Source organism: Ursus arctos, unplaced genomic scaffold (genome assembly GCF_023065955.2).
Source record: "Ursus arctos isolate Adak ecotype North America unplaced genomic scaffold, UrsArc2.0 scaffold_19, whole genome shotgun sequence".
In the NCBI taxonomy this organism is placed as follows: domain Eukaryota; kingdom Metazoa; phylum Chordata; class Mammalia; order Carnivora; family Ursidae; genus Ursus; species Ursus arctos.
In genome coordinates, this window is record NW_026622863.1 from 27,245,410 (window position 1) to 27,262,337 (window position 16,928).

Below are 16,928 nucleotides of genomic sequence, written 5' to 3' on the forward strand. Positions count from 1 at the left end.
TTCTTTTGTGAGTATGTGAATTGATTATGAAAAAAATATGTAATTCGGATCGAACTACGAGTCTTCCTCATATGGAAATATGAAAAGGTTTGAAAACATCTCTGAACGTTTCAATTAGTCTCCTAAGCTATTTTAAGCTGTCTTCAATTTCCTATAGAACAAAGTGAAAATATGTAAATGTTGAATAAAGTAAGACAAGTCACTTTGGGATCACCTCTCATTCTGGACTCAGCAGCAACTTCTGTTCTTTCTCTCAAAGCCTCTGTTAATATCAAGTTTCCGTAGGTGCCAGAAGCTTTCCAGTTCCTAATTTCCAACCAAACCTTTGCTTGCTGCGTTTGATCCACTAAGAAAAAATGAAAACAGTACTTATCTCTTTAGGATTCCGATGAATTCAGACTAGACTGTTTCGTTGGTGAATTCTGTGGGGTTTTCTAGGATCAAGTATGCTTACTGCAATTTGTACTCCCTTATGTGTGATCAGCATAATTTTTGAGCCTGGCATTACCTTCTAGAAACCAGAATCAGTTGAAGAGCTAAGAGTCCAACAACTCAATTTTAATAAATTTCATGAATACTGTCCATTAGTTTTTATTACTTATTTCTACCGTAAGACCTTTACATCTGCAATCCTCCTTGCCAGAAACACTCCATTCCTAGATCTCGCCTGACTGGCTACTTTTGCTGTTCAGGTTTCTGTCCAAAGGTCACCACCTCAGGAAAGCCTCTTTGGTTGTTCTAACCAAAAACAGCCCCTTCCAACATTATCACTTTACCATGTTTTATTTTCTTCAAAGCCTTTGTTGCTTTCTGAAATTATCTTGTATTATTATCAGGATTTTCATTATTATTATCCTAACAATAAGAATAAACACAAGTTGAGTTTTTCCCATCTACCTTACCCAAGTCATTTTTAATACAACATTTTAATAACAGCTAGTGTTTATGGAGTACTCAGGACTCAGGGAATGCTAGACGAAGCACTTACCACACTAGGCCAGGCCACTGGCCTCTCTGCCTGACTGCTGCGGGCGCTTCCTGACTGGCCTCCCTTTTCCCGTTTTACCTTCTTACAGTTTGCTGCCCATAGAGCGGCTGGTGATCTTCCTAAAACATAAATCAGCTCCGTCATGATCAGCTGTCAGCATCAGCAGTCTTTTGGCCATCTTCAGGTCCTAACTGGCTTACCAGGCCTGGTGGGATCTGGCCCCTATTAGCTCCCTGCCCTGTCTCTAGCCTCTCCTGACCTCCGACCACTGGCCCCAAATCACACTTCGCTCAGAGTGCCACCCAGCCACACACGGTTCAGGTTTCACTTTGCTCAGATCTCTGCTGAAATGTTCTGTGCACGGAGGCCTTTCCCAAGCACGCCATGTAAACAAGCAAGTGATCACTCTCCATCCCCTTCTCGTGCTTCATTTCTCACCGCTCACCACTGCCCAACATTGCATTACTCATTGTCCTGCCCTCAACAAATCTTTTTTGAATGTTTACTATGTACTGGGCCCTGTTCTAGGCACTGGATATCCAAAGTCAGTATGATGGGCAGAGTCCCTGTTGATGTTGGAGATATTGGGGCAGGCATATAGCGGACTCAATACATAGGTAAAATACCGACTGTGTTGGACGCTTCAGGGTAACTAAAGCAGAAAGAAAGGCTGGGGAGTGTTGGGGGAGGGGTAAGTTTAAACTAGGGCTGTCAGGAGAGGCTTCGGAGAGCAGCGGGCCTCACCAAGTCCTGAAGGAGGTGAGGGAGTAAGCTCTGTGAGTGACTTCTGCACAGAAACAACATCGTGTTTGAAGGCTCTGGAGGAGGAGCGGTTCTTGCATGTTCGAGGAGCAGGAGGGACCCCCACAATGGAGCAGAGTGAGCAGTGGGGAGAGGAGCTGTGGCCAGAGAGGTGACAGGGGCACCGGGCTGTAGCATTCACAGGCCCTCCAGGTCTCAGCCTGGGAGACGAAACAGAGGAGCAGCCTGAGCGGACTTAGATTTTAACTGGATCCCTTAGATTTAACTATGTGGGACATAGACTTTAAGGGAGCAAGGGTGGAAATAGAGTCCACTTAGCCCAGGAAAGACTGGAGCGGCTCGGGTCAGGGTGGCAGAGCAGAGATGGGGAGAAGTGATCATGGTCTGAATATATTTTGAAGGTCGGTCCTACAGAATATCCCAAGAAACTGAGAAATAGAGTGATCAAGAATGCCTCATTCCAGGGTTTTAAATCCAGGCCACTGGAGCAGTGGTGATGCTGGGACCAAGATGGGGAGGCAGTGAGGGAACAGATGACCCCAGATGGCCTTACAGAGCCTTTGTGGGCATGAGAAAAGGGCTCTCCCCACTCTGGGCTGATGCAGTTGGAGTCAGAAGAGGAGGCTGGATTTCGGCCCCTAGCCCTTCTCCATCTCCGCACAGCTATAGGCCGTCGCATTGATCAGCTTAGGTTTGGGACAGGCCTTCAGTGAGGTGCTGACTGGACAGGTGGGTATGAGTCTGGAGTTCAGGGAGACAGACCCCAGGTGTACAAGGTGCTGTCGTGTGAGCATTCTGGGCGAGTTTGTCTTTAGATATATGTTGCATTGTATATTAGATGTGCTTTCTTTACTTTTTCATTATCTATGTCATTATGTAGGCTTGAGGTGATCCATGTCTGTGTTTTCTGCTTCAGTGTATTTGGACACCCAGCTCAGTACCTGGTACCCGAACACTTAACAAACGTGGTTGAATAAATAAACTGATCGGGGAGACCATTGCTTTATCCTGGTCCTATGGGTTGCATGGGATTGAGTGCATGGCTGGGTTTATATTTCAATTTATATGTCAAACATTCCCATTCCCACTCTATACCTAAAGCCCAAAGAGAGTTTTTGTAAAACCTCCACCTTTTAATACCATTTACTACACGATTACTGAAAAGAAATTTAAGTTCCAAGTGGACTTTATATTTACCTGTTGCCTTGCAGCTAAACAGGAACTTAAAACAAAACAAAAGCCTGGTTTAGATAACAAATTCCTTTCATAGCAACTTCTGAGCTTCTGGTCTATTCTTGAGGGGACTATTAATACTTTCCTTTTTATCTGGTTTTGTTTGTCAGTGGGAGTTCATTTTTCCATTTTCTTTGGTATATTGCGGATGAGAGTTCTATTTTTCTATCATATGAAATGATACGAAGGGTTTCTTAATTCAGCATTTTGTTGCATTTAAACCTGAGACTGGGGAAGATACAGGTCTTGGACCTCAGCATTTTTATGTAGAACGGTCAGTGATGGCTTTGCACACGAGATGAGGTTTAAACTGGGCTATGTATCAGTTTGTTATTGTATATAGTAACAGATGACTGCCAAACCCATTGACTTCAAATAATAAACATTATTGCTCACAAGACTCTAGGTCAGCTGGTCTTGACTGGGCCCATTCACGTGTTGGGTCAGCAATTCTGTTCATCTTGGTTGGGCTCTCTCACCTCATATATCTGGGGCTGTAGGCTGCTCTGGCATAATCCTGGCTGAGGCGTTTGGGCTCTCATCCTGCAGTAAGCTGGACAATACTTACTCATATGGCAGTGGCAGGGTTCCAAGAGCAAGACTGAAAATGCCCAAGGCTTCTTGAGGCCTCGAGCTTGAAACTAGCATAGCATAATTTCTACCACATTCCACTGGTCAAAGCACGAGATGGAGAAATAGACTCTACTCGTGACAGAGAAGCTGCAAAGTCATAACGCAAAGTGTATGGGCTTAGAGAGACCATAAATTGGAGCCATTAATCTAAAGGCTTGAGGATAAATAGGGTTTAGAAGGAGGGTGTGAAGGAACTAGTATGAACTTCCTCTGATCTAAAGGAAAATGTGCCTTGACTGGCCCATATCCCAACTCCCTAGTATCTGGAAAACACATGAAGCAAAAGTTTCTGCACTGACTTGTGGATTTTAACAGGAACTGTTGTCTTTCTCTCAGAAAAGAACATCTCATCGAAAGCACATCCATAATTGTCTTGAGGTGCTTTCATAGGATACATTAAGTTGTTTTGCAAGACAGCTGACATATGGCCATTTGTTTTACACAGTTATCTTATGTTGGCGTCTCCACAAATAATGATTGTACCCTTCTCTTGTAGGATTATGCCCATATGTTGACCTGTATAACTGAAAGAGAAAAGTTTATTGTACCCATCAAAGCTAGAGGTGCACGAGCCATCCTAGATTTTCCTGACAAGCTGGATTTTTCCACTTGCCCTGTCAAATACAGCACTCAGAAGATTCTGCTGGTACGAAACATTGGCAACAAAGATGCTGTGTTTCACATCGAAACTCATAGGTATGCATTCCTTCAGCTCTTGTTTTTGATTGATTATAGCTAAATCTAGTCAGCACAAGTAATTTGCTAGAATAGCAGGCAGGGTGGAACTGCTCGTTACAGTCTTCAGTTGCAAGGCTAAGAGACCTCACCAATGTAGGGCAGACTTCCTCTTCAGTCCAAGAGGAAACTAAAATTCATGGTTACCTTAGGGTCACCTTGGGTTTGGGTATGGGTGGTTTTCTGAAATGTTGATAAAAATCTTTTTATTTAGGGGCGCCTGGGTAGCGCAGTCGTTAAGCGTCTGCCTTCGGCTCAGGGCGTGATCTCGGCGTTCCGGGATCGAGTCCCACATCGGGCTCCTCCGCTGGGAGCCTGCTTCTTCCTCTCCCACTCCCCCTGCTTGTGCTCCCTCTCTCGCTGGCTGTCTCTCTGTCACATAAATAAATAAAATCTTTAAAAAAAAAAAAAAATCTTTTTATTTAGCATAGAGAATGGCCCACAGAAACCTGTTAATAAATATATGTTTTGACTGAGAATTTTATAACTGGCTATATCAGTTTTCTATTGCTAATGTAACAAATTATCGTAAACTTACTGGATTAGAGCAACAGATATTTATTATCTGATATTTCAGTAGACCAGAAACCTCTCCCTGGGCCAAAATTAAAGTGTTGGTGGGGCTGTGTTCTTTTCTGGAGGCTTCAAGGAGAATCCATTTCTTTGCCCTTTCCAGCTTCCAGGGGCCACCCACATTCTTTGGCTCGTGTGTCATAATCCTTGGCTGAAAAAATGGGAAAAAGTGTAGTAATCAGTTCATTGAGTTGTTGTGAGGAATAAATGAATGAATAAATGTAGACTGCTGGCACGTAGGGGGCACCTGGCTGGCTCAGTCAGCAGACCATGTAACTCTTGATCTCAGGGTCCTGAGTGCAAGCCCCACGTTGGTTGTAGATTTTACTTCGAAAATAAGTAAATAAATAAACTGCTGGTACTATATAAAGTGCTATGTAACAAGTGGGGTTTTTTTTGTTGTTGTTGTTTGTTTCTTCAGATGAATTGCCAATATGGTAGGCAGAATGATGGCTCCCCAAGTATGTTGGTGTCCTAATCCCCAGAACCCGTGGATATGTACTATTACGTGGCAAAGGGGGATTTGGGCTGTAGATGTAATTGATGTTGCTAAACAGCAGACCTTAAAATGGGGAGATTATCCTGGATTATCTGGGTGGGCCCAGTGTAATTACAAGGGTCCTTTAAAATAGCAGAGGGAGTTGGGGCACCTGTGTGGCTTAGCGGATCAAGCATCTGCTCAGGGTGATTGGATGGAGCCCTGCTTCGGGCTCCCTGCTCAGCGGGGAGCCTGCTTCTCCCTTTGCCTCTGCCTGCCACTCCCCCTGCCTGTGCTCTCTCTCTCTCTGTCAAGTAAATAAATAAAATCTTTAAAAAGAAATATAAGAGGGAGGCGAAAGAGTTCAGAGTGATGAGAAATGAGTAGAACTCAGCCGGCATTGGCTGTGAAGATGAGAAGACTGAGTCAGAGAATTCGTGTAAGTCGCTCAAAAGCACAGAGTAGTAAGTGAAGGAGCAAGAAATTAATCTGGTTACTTCTGGAGTAGCTGCAGTGTGGCGGACACCAAAGATGATGAGACAGTCCTTGGTCTTGAGGAGCTCCCTCACTAGATGGGCAAGAACGATTGTCATGGGGCGTGTGAATGGTGGTTCATCAGTGGGGCCATAAAAAGAATGGCCAGCTTGGGAAGACAGGAAACAGAGGTCAAGTCCTGTTCTGTGACTTTTTAAGAAGTAGTGTGTATATTGATCTGGATAGTGAACTCATTTTCCAGAAGGGTGTTATCTGTGGAATCCTTTGCAGGTTTAAGGACACATCTCTCCAGAAAGGATTAGCATTTGCTTCTGCTTGGTTCTAAAGGTTAGACCTTGTGGAGTTCTCTTCTGGTAATTTCTTGGCTTAGACGTTCCTGGACTGATAATGTACATTCAGACCCCAGACCTGCATGAGACACACGTCCAAAGTTATGAATTCTCTAGAGAAACTTTGTTTCCCTCACTTAAAACCAACACAGACATTTTCCCTTGTGCTAATGGGAGAATGTCTCTGTAGTCCTTTAATTTTCCTGGGTGTATATGGGGATTTGCTTACCAGTCCCCTGATGTGACAATCCCAAGGTGTTGTCTCCTGCTCCGGCACAGCTATGAAAACCCAGGCTTCAGGCTTATTGAGAATCCAGGGCAGGCCTAGCATTAGCTCAGTGGCTCAGTGCTGTGGTTCTTAGCTTTGTCTTTGCTTTTAAATCCTGTAGATTTGCCTTTTTTTTTTTTTTTTCAATGCATGCTCAGCTGCACACTTAGGTAAGTAATATTTTATCCAGTGTTTCTAGGTATTTTCAGGTTATCTGTTCTGCCATATTATAGGTGATAGGGCTGCCGGTGATGTGGGTGGAGGGCACATCCCTTGCGGGGGCGGGGGGGGGGGGGATTTGTATTTAGTCTTTACAGGAATGTCCCAGGAGTATCACTATCTCTGAACAGTTTCATGTAGATCTAAGTTTATGGCTGGATTCCTATTTCTCCTGGCTGAAAAACTACTTTTAATATTTCTTGTAGCATAGGTCTATTAGAAATTCTCTCCATTTTGTGTATTTGAAACAAAGCATTTTGCCTTCACTTTTTGAAAAATATTTTCTGTACAGTTTAGAATTCTGGGTGGACAGTTCTGCATACATGTAATTATTTTCAGGAGTATAAAGGATGACATTTCATTGTCTTTTGGCTTACATTTTTCTTATGAGATTTCTGCCAAAACTCTTTGTTCCTCTAGATGTAATTATGTCTTTTTCTTAGGCTGCCTTTAAGATTTGTCTTTATATTTGGTTTTTAGTAATTCGAATAAGCTATGTCTAGGCATGGGTTTTGTTTTCGTCTTTTTTGTTTGTTTGTTTTTTGTCTTAAGGATTTTGTTTTGCTTTTGTTTAGTTTTGGTTTTCATCCTGTATGAGGTTCCACACTTCCTAGATCTTTTGTTATTTTTGGAAAATCTCAGCCATTATCTCTTCAAACATTTCTTCTGTTCCATTCTCTCTTGCTGTTTCTTCTGCCTGTAGGGAAGTTCTGTCTGCCACAGGTAAAGCACTGAGGGCAGGGACATTGGCCATCTTTAGATTTCAGGCTATTTGTTTGCTCTGCAGTATCTCCTTTCTGATTGGCTCAAGAAAAGTTGTGATTTTGTATTTACCTGGCTTTTTTTCACTGTTAGGGTGGCCAACCTCTTTCTAGTTTTATGCATCCCAGGCAGAAGGAAGACCCCTTGAACTAATTTAGCTAAATCATCCAGCAAAGGCAAAGTTCTTTTGAAGGTCAGTGTCTTTTGACCTCGTCCATAAATGCTTATACAGCCTTTGTCGTTTCATGGTAAGATTCACATAGTTTGATTGAAGGAGAAGGAAGCAGGTTAACTGGCTCACCATGACTTAAGAAAGAACGGATCTTTTTTGATTTAAAAGAGGCCTCCCACAACCACTTTCCATAATACACATTAAAAGCTTCCTGTTATACTCATATTTCTCCTATGAAAAAGAAAACCCACCTCAGGTGGGAAAACAAGGGCAGGCAGCATATCTTCCTGGACTGTGGCTGAATCTTAAAAGCTACATATAAACGGCAGTTTATTATATATTACATTCATACGAAAGTGAAGCAAAATCACTTCATAGATTTCATAGATTTCATAGTGTGAAGTTGCAGGAAAAGATCTCAAACTTTTCTATCCATGTAACTATGAATGTGAATCATCTTCTCCTACTATAGAAATACTTCCAAGGTAAAATGGTAAGCCAACTCAAGAACTAGCCAGAAATCATAAAGACATTAGAAACTCTAGTCCAACATTCCCATTTTACCGATGAAGGAAATAAGGCCTGAGAAGGGAAATGACTTATCCAAGTTCCTGCAGTGAGTTAACAGCCAAACCTGAATTAGAACAAACATGGGCCATTTCTGGCCTTCCTTACCCTCAGATCCACTCTTTGTGTTTCCCAGGCTCTATACCGTATGTCTGGGCGGTTAGTGTTGCTAGCTGCCTCAGCTGGCTGTATTCCAGCTGGATTGGACCACTGGGGAGCACTAGAAGGAGATTGCAGAATAGCAAGGAGCCAGGGCATTTCTCCTTCTCGCTCTCTGACTTCAGCAGAGGCCCCAGCAGAGGCTGTGTCTCCTCTATGGTTCCGATTCCTGTCAGCCTAGCCGCCATGGTTCCGACTTCGGACAGGTTCCCAGGATCTGGTAACACTGCCTCCTCTTCTCGTCTCCAGCCCAGGGGTGAGAATCACTAACTGCTGTTACTAATCCCTGAGCGATCTCATCATCTTGTATCAGGCTTCTCATCTCTCTCATTTTCTATGTAATCAATCTCTCAATTCAATTCCCTGTTTGCAAATATTTTTGCTTTCCTGTTTAGGTATAGTATCTATTCATGATAGTGTAGTCTTATGTTCTTTCCACAAAATGCATGCTTTCTAACCATACCATCAATTCTTTGAGCTACCCCAAATCCTTCCAATAAATCCCTTTGCTGTTGAAGTTAGCTAGAGTTGGTTTCTGTTGTTTGCAACTGAGAACCCTGCTGGCTACAATGAGAAAGGATGTAATTGAACTTGTGGTCACGTTGTATTGAATCAGAATCTTTGGGGAGATGCCCTGACAAGCGTCCATTCTAAAAAAAATACACAAGTGATTATGTTGCCCCCACAGGGGTGACAACCACTCTTTTGGTTAATATGATTGTCAGTAGACATGGTAGAGCAATGGATATACTGTGAGATTTTGGAGTAAAAAACCCAGGGTCTGCTCTTACTCTGATCACTGTAAGAGTCAATACACAGAAACAGTATCTCACAGGAAATTATTTTTAAAAACACATCATATTCTTCTCATTGAAATAATGATTGAATTAATTGGTTAGGTTTATAAGTGGTTAGGTTCATATAAATTATAAAAAATAAAATGTCCTTTATATGTCTTTTGACCCCATTAGAATGTGAGTTTCTCAAATGCAAGGGTTGTATCTATTTTCATTTCTATTTCCCCAGCATCAAATATAAGTGCCTAGAAGAAATAAGTGCTCAATAAATGTTTATAGGATGCCTCACCAACAGTATATCACAAGGCAAAGCTGCAACTATAAACCTGTACAATAATTTAAAATAAAAAAATGCTCCTAGTACTATAAAATAGGCATAGTGTTTTTATGCTAATAAAGGGAGTTGCAGTATGCTATAAAATATACAGAGAACATAAACCATTACTCTTCAAGTTTATTGCAAATTCGACCTGATACTCTGGTAGGTACCAGAATAATTCTGACTATTAAAGTAGGATTAATTTTGGAAGGTGAAATAGAAAAGATTAAGAAGCAATCTCAAAATCCAAAACCTCATGTCAGGAACCAGTTAATAAGATTGTTTGAAGAAAACACACTAATATTAAATTCCATATTTAATATAACAGAGCCAATATTTAGCCTTTTGCTAAAATATCGATTCGTAAGGATGGCAGAGTTTTAGTTCTCAAGAGCAGTTTATAGTGGGTTGAACAAAAACCCAAAATCTTTGTTGTGGCTCATGATTTTTCACAAACCCGAGTTCCTTCCCTAATCAAGCATTTGGTATTAATGAGAATATTATATCAAAACCAAACATTTTGGTAGATGGAGCCAGCCTTGTACCCTCGAGAAACAATGCCTTTTACCTCTTTGTTAAGAGTATTTTCTGAAACTTGATATTTTCTGGCCAGCTCAGCCCGTCTGCCTGTGGTAAAATGAAGTACAAAATCAGTCTGTAGACAATGTTGAAGCGCCAGAACTGAACACCCTCCACCTCATTAACGTCTGATTTATTGAGAAAGCTTAGGCAGCTCGAAGTGGCCATGGTTGTCCCAGGTGGGGTTTTTTTGACTACTCAAGAAATTTATTGTAATATAAACCCAACAGTGAGCACGACAGAAAAGTATCTGTTACCTCTGGAGAGAATTTGGATTTCTCGAGGTCCTAGAGAAGGGTCTCTTTGTCCATAGAAAATTAGCTTAGGTTCTGCCGTACAATACTACCCAATTCATTTCAAAACTGTTCTTTTTGCTACCAAGAAATGTTTGAAAAGAAAATGAAAGCACCACGTAGGAAGAAAAATATTAGGACCTAGGGAGGCAAAGATAGAAGAAAATATTACAGCCTTGTTCCCAAAGTCAGGAAACTGGGCCCAGTTCTCAGTTCTTAAGATTCTTACTGATGCCGTCAGGGAGGAAGGGACTTTTAAGACTGTGAGACTTATTTTGGATCACTTACCTTGATCTCAGGAAGCAGAGATTCTTGAGATGCTAAAAGTGTGCTCCTTTTCTGTTCCACCAAGATGCTATAAAGATTACTTAATGATTACAGATATTTTTATTTCCCTCTGAACGTTGGTTGTAATTCGATCCACAACCTCTTCTGAGAGGCTTCTGTGAGTAGCACAAAGATGCATGTAATCAGGTGGCTCGCATGTTCAGGGGTGGTTTGGGTAGGCAGAAAGCACTGGAACTTGCAGGCAGGCTTCCAAACCCCCTCCACTGCTACCTAGTTGGGTAGCTTTGGGCCGGTTGCCTGCCCTTTTATTTTTATTTTTATTTATTTATATAATTTTTTTTTTACCTGCCCTTTTAGAGCATCTGTTTTCTCATATCTAAAGTGCAAATAACAATACCTCCTTTCTGCGGGTTTTTTCCAGGATTAAGAGGATTGGCATATGTAAGTGTATTATATACCTAGTGTAGTTAGTGCCCGGTTTGGAGTCCATGCCCATGGCGGCTTATTTGCTTTCCCTTTCCTGTCGTCTCAAGAGTCTGTAGCTATCGAAAGGAGGAGGCGTGAAAACGAACTCCATAGTACAAGGTGAACTGAAGTGAGAAGTAGAAAGAAAGTTATAGCCTCTGAGGAAGGAGACTTTATTAACAAGACAGAATCCAGGAAGATTCTAGTTAAGAGGTGGCTTTAAGTCTGGGCAGTGATAAGTGACTGGAGGAAATATGACCTGTGGAAAGTGGTAAATATTCTTGTGTGACCCTAGCGGTTGGGAAATGTCTGTGTAGGGGCACAGTCAGGTTGGAAGGGAGAGGGGCTGCACTGCTGGGCGAGGTTATGGTGAAGGGAGCAGAGCCCTCCCTGCCTGTCCCTCCCCAGCCTGACCTGGAATGTGACAGATGATGTGGGACATTTAGACAGACGTATGTGTTTAATGAGAACACAAAATGTAGTTGGGAGCAGCTGGTGTGGAACCACAAATACCTGGGACTTTGAGCTTTATTACATAGATTATGAGGACCACTAAAGGTGTTTGAACTAGAGATGGATGTATTATGATCTAGGTATGTTTTTTTTATAGTATTCCTAGAGCAGTGTGAAGGATTGAGAGGAGAATAATAAAAACTTGAACTCATCTAAACACCCAAGATTATCTGCAGGCTCATCATCCATCTAGAGGCTTCCAGTGACGGAGATAACACAAGTAACAATAAACATTAGTTTAGCACTCCTACAGGCCAGGCCTTATTCTAAGCACTTCACCTGTATCTGCTCCTTTAGTCTCCCCCTGCAACCCGATGGAGTAGGTGCTGTCCTTACCCTCATCTTACAGACCAGGAGACTGAAGGGTCAATGACTTGTCCCAAGGTCATGGCAGAGCCGAGTTTTGAACTTTTACAGTTGGCTTCAGGCTGGTGACCACTACCCCCATAGAGCCTCTACAGCCATGCCTGGGGTTCACGGGAGGATTGTTGCTAGAGGTGTGGGAAAAGGACAAAGGAACGGGAAGATAAAGAAGCGAACACAGAGGGAGATCCAAATAGCCCCAGAGAAAAGAAAAGTTTCCCATGGTGGGAAGCACTGCAGAGAAGACCTCAGGTACCACCATGTGCTACCCTTGCCACAGCTCTGTACCCTCACAGGAGGAAGCTTAGGCTTTCGGACATTAAGTTCATTATCTAAGGGAAGATTTCAGGGATGAAACTAAAAAACAGTTATGATAGAAGTAAATAATCAGAAACAACTTAGCCTGCCAGATACATTGTACAATGCATTACTTTGAAAAACTAGCAATTTGGAGAAGTGAAATGGACCATGAAAATAATTAAATGGGCTGGGTTTTCTATTTAGAAGGAAGAACTCTCTAAGTTATTTAAGGTACCTCATGATCAGATCCAGCTTCTCTCTTACCACTTCCTTCCAGAGAAATTAAATGAAACGATTTCCTGTTCCCAAATCCACCCTATCACCCCATCACGTCTATGTGCCCAAATTCTATTTTTAAGGCACAGAACTTGTCCCCAGTTTGCTTTTCTGAATGCTTTCCACCTGTCTCCAGCTTACTGTCAACCAGGAGGCTGACCTGTATGGCAAAGATGAACAGGCTCCCGTGCCTTTGGCTGCTGGTTGTGTCTAGCCAGGGGGAGTCCCAGCAGGAGATCAGACAGGAGGAAGTGAAGTCAGGGCGCTTTTCCCCCAGTGTCTTCCCTGTGAGGCCATCTGGGCTGACTGTCTCTCTTGACTAAAGCTGCTTGCTCCTCATACAGCAGCATTCTCCTAGGGGGATTGTATATTTGTATTCCCACTGCCCCGCCTCTGTTAAGTAGACCCTTTGTTAAACTGCCCACAAGCTATCCTCTTGTGATTGTGTGATCTTTTGGGACTCAGGTGTATTTTTCCATTATGAAACCTTATCTTCACTGAACTGTCACAAAACTTGATTTTTATCCCTTTGAAGGTATTTTTCTTTTGCAAATCACAGGATTTGCATTCATGTTTTAAGGCCAACCACTGGAATCATTCCATGAATGTTAAAAGAATGGCTGAATGGCAAGGACACAAACAAGAGCATTACTGTATCATTTAAGTTTCTCTTACACTTGCTGATCTCGTACTGCTATTTTCATTCAATACCCAGCCAAAGTTCCCTCACATCAGGGGGGAATGTGTACTTTACTTCCGAATCACTGAATTGCCGTGTCTGGTCTGAGCTGCCTGCCGCACCAGAACTCCCGTATCCTCTCCTCCTCTCACACTAGTCAGGAACGTGCTCTGATAGTCTGTCGCCCTGTGTGCTGCAGGCCTTTCTCCGTGGAGCCATCTGCGGGAACTCTTAACGTGGGGGAGTCCATGCAGCTGGAGGTCGAGTTTGAGCCACAGACTGTGGGCAGTCACAGCAAAAGACTTATTGTGCATTACGACACAGGTATGCGTTATTCTTTGTTAAAAGTTCTACATGTTAAGAAAGGTCAGATGGAAAATGTGGTGAAGCGAAAAAGGAAATGGTTATTTTGGCTGCATTAGAGTAAGCTAAGATCCACAAGGTAAAGAACCAAAGAATGAATGTCTCCCACAGAAGTAATGTTGAGCCAGATACAAATCCCACCGGCCTGGTTTCTCCAGTGCTTAAAAGCCTGAGAAATACAGCTCTGGGGAAAGAAACAACACCCTGAAGTCACACTGGGCAGCTTAATGTTATTTATATGTAAATGAACTTGAAGGTAACTGAGTACCCCATGGATTTTCCATTTGATTTATTACTGCATTTGTCTAACGTTTAAAAAATGTAAACGTCAGTTCAGAATGTTCTCCTGTGTGCCAGCCAGTCTACGTAGGATCCAGTTGTCTTAATCCTCAGAATGTGCAATATCTTACTTAAATGTAGTTCTCTGTCTGTTGCCACCAGCATTTTCTTGAAGGCCACAGTCTGCGTAATCATGGAAATTATACATTGTTTTTGCTAATATTTAATTTATGGTCATGTAGGCTGCATGTACATTATGCAAGTCTCCAAAGTTGGTTGTTAATATTTTACCATTGCCATTTATTATTTCATGATTTTTCTCATTTCTTTCTCCCTTCTTTTTTACCCATTCGTGTTTATTGACCCAGATTGTCTGCGTCAGAAGGGCACTATAGGCAGAAAACACAAGTGCACAGCCAGGGAAAGAGCAACAAACGATACCTAGGTCACAGTTCAGAGTTGTTAGCTTTGTGGATACATATCTGAACAGGACAGTTCAAGTCCTTGTGTAACAACCCGTGGGTTAAGTGGTCCAAGTTTCACGTTGCCTGTCTTAACGGCAATGCATATCCAGTGGTAACGACCTACGTATCTTATCTTTAGTGCAGGTCAGGGTTCACTGGCTGCTACAAAGGCAAACCTAACCTGAACTAGCTTAAGCAAAGGGGAAAGTTTTGACCCATATAATGCAACAGAGGAAGGTAAAAAGCAGAGCTTTTTAACACATCAGGAACGTGAATTTTTCCAGAGTAGTTATGCATTTTACACTCCCACCAACAAAGCGTGAAACTTCCGATTGCTTCACATCCTTGCCGACAAACGCAGTGTTTTCTTTTTTTTTCCCTGCCACCACATGGTGTTGTCTTGTTCGTTTTAGACATACTAGTAGTGTAAAGCTATGTCTTCTAGTGGTTTTAGTTTTCACCGAATGATTAATGATGTTGAGCACCTTTTCCTGTGCTTACTGGACACTCATATATCTTTTTTAATGAAGTGTTTGTTCAAGTCTTTTGCTCATTTTTTATTGAGTTGTTTTTTTCTTTATTAATTTGTAAGAGTACTTTATAACTTGATATTCTGAATACTAATCATTTGTCAGATATACGTATTGTTAATATGGTTTTCCAGTCTGTAGCTTGCCATTTCATTTCCTTCATATTTCTTGATCAGAAATTTTTAATTTTGATAATGTCGACATCAATGTTTTTCCATTAAGATTAATGTTTTTTGTCTTCTTGCTAGGACATCATTACCTTCTCAAGGATCACAAACATAGTGTATGTTTGCTTTTAGAAGGGTAATAATTGTAGCTGCTTTGTTTAGATTGGTAATTGATTTTGATTTCATATTTGTATGTGTGTGAAGTAGGGACTGAGTTTAATTTTTTCCCCCTATATGGATTCTTGGCTCTTTTCCCTTCTACTATCTTGTTCTGGAATTCCAATCAGTTAATTACTCTGTTATTCTGTTTCTTCATCTATTATTACTCTAATTTATTCCTTTTTTAAATAATAGGTTAACATTAAAAAAAAGATTTATTTATTTATTTGAAAGAGAGAGCATGAAAGTGGGGGAGGGGCAAGGGGAGAGGGAGAGAATCTCAAGCAGACTCTGTGCTAAGTGTGTAGCCCAATGTGGGCCTTGATCCTAGGACCCTGAGATCATGATCTGAGCTGAAACCAAGAGGCAGATGCTTAACCGACTAACCACCCAGGTGCCCCAATTATTTATTCCTTTTAACCTCTATTTTATTTTTTCCATTTCTTTGTCTTCATAAAACTTCTCTGAATACTTTTTTCTCCTCTATTCAGTAATTCCCTCTTCCGTGAATTCTCTGCTGAGTTTTAATTTTTCAATTATAAGTATTTTCATTTCTTGAAATTTTATTTGGTTCTTGATTCAGTCTGTTCTTAAATCTGATTGCTCTCCACTCTTTTATTTTTCAAGTTTCCCTTTTATTTCTTAAATATGTTAAACATTGTTATTTTCATTCTGTTTCTGAGCATTTAAATATATTAAATCTGCTTATCAGGTTAGTTTGCTGTTTATTATTTCTGATGGTTTTCATGCACGGTATCTGTAGGGGAGGAAGAATATCTTTTTCCTCCACTCTTCAAGGCTTTTGGCTGGGGCCCCTGTAGCAAAAGACAGATTAAGAAGAGAAACACATACAAATTTATTTGACATAAGTTTTCCTTTGATGCCCACAGGTCAAGTCCAGGGACTCAGAGGGGTTCTGTAGGATCAGCCAAGAGGGTCGTTGGCTTCATGTAGGATGAAAATCAAATGTGAGCCCGCAGGAAGTGAGAGCAGAGTTTATTGAAGATATGAAGAGGGGCGCCTGGGTGGCACAGCGGTTAAGCGTCTGCCTTCGGCTCAGGGCGTGATCCTGGCGTTATGGGATTGAGCCCCACATCAGGCTCCTCCGCCATGAGCCTGCTTCTTCCTCTCCCACTCCCCCTGCTTGTGTTCCCTCTCTCGCTGGCTGTCTCTATCCTGTCGAATAAATAAATAAAATCTTAAAAAAAAAAAAAAAAAGATATGAAGAAAGCAGATACAGATGGAGCTTCTGGGAGATTCAGAAAGGAAAAGAGGGAGTCTTGTCTTTGTCGGGGTCTGGCATACATGTCCCCTCAGGCATCCAGGAGCTGGTTAGAACAAAGACCAAGGCCCAGGTACTATTCCTTGGAGCCAGGGGGCCTTGGCATGGAGATGTCTAGAGCCCTCGTCTGGAATGCACATGTGATGGCTTCCTCAGGTCATTCTCACCAGTTCTTCCTTAGATGTTCTCTATTCTCGAGAAATCATTAACTCCTTGTCCCTTACAAGGAGGACATTCTGAGGCATGTGTAAAAGTGGGGTGGGGGTGCAGGTCCTGGCAAGAACAGAAGCAGCAAAAGGAGTAAGAGCAGATTTTTATGGAGTCCTTCCTTTTCCCTATCTCCTCTAGGCATGGGAGTTTTCGTAAGGAAATGCAGACCTGAAGGAGTGGTTAAATCTGAGTTGTTGTTGGTTTTTTTTTTTTCTTTTTCTTTTTTTTT

The 16,928-nt window shown here is 41.8% G+C and overlaps 1 protein-coding gene across 1 annotated transcript in view; it reads left to right on the plus strand.

Moving 5' to 3' along the window:
- The window catches only part of HYDIN (HYDIN axonemal central pair apparatus protein), a 375,249-nt gene that overhangs the window by 96,019 nt on the left and 262,302 nt on the right, over positions 1-16,928 (plus strand). Inside the window, exons 6-7 of the mRNA XM_057314225.1 lie at positions 4,113-4,312; positions 13,445-13,569. Coding sequence (XP_057170208.1) covers positions 4,113-4,312; positions 13,445-13,569 — 325 coding nt within the window. The remainder of the gene's footprint in view (positions 1-4,112; positions 4,313-13,444; positions 13,570-16,928) is intronic.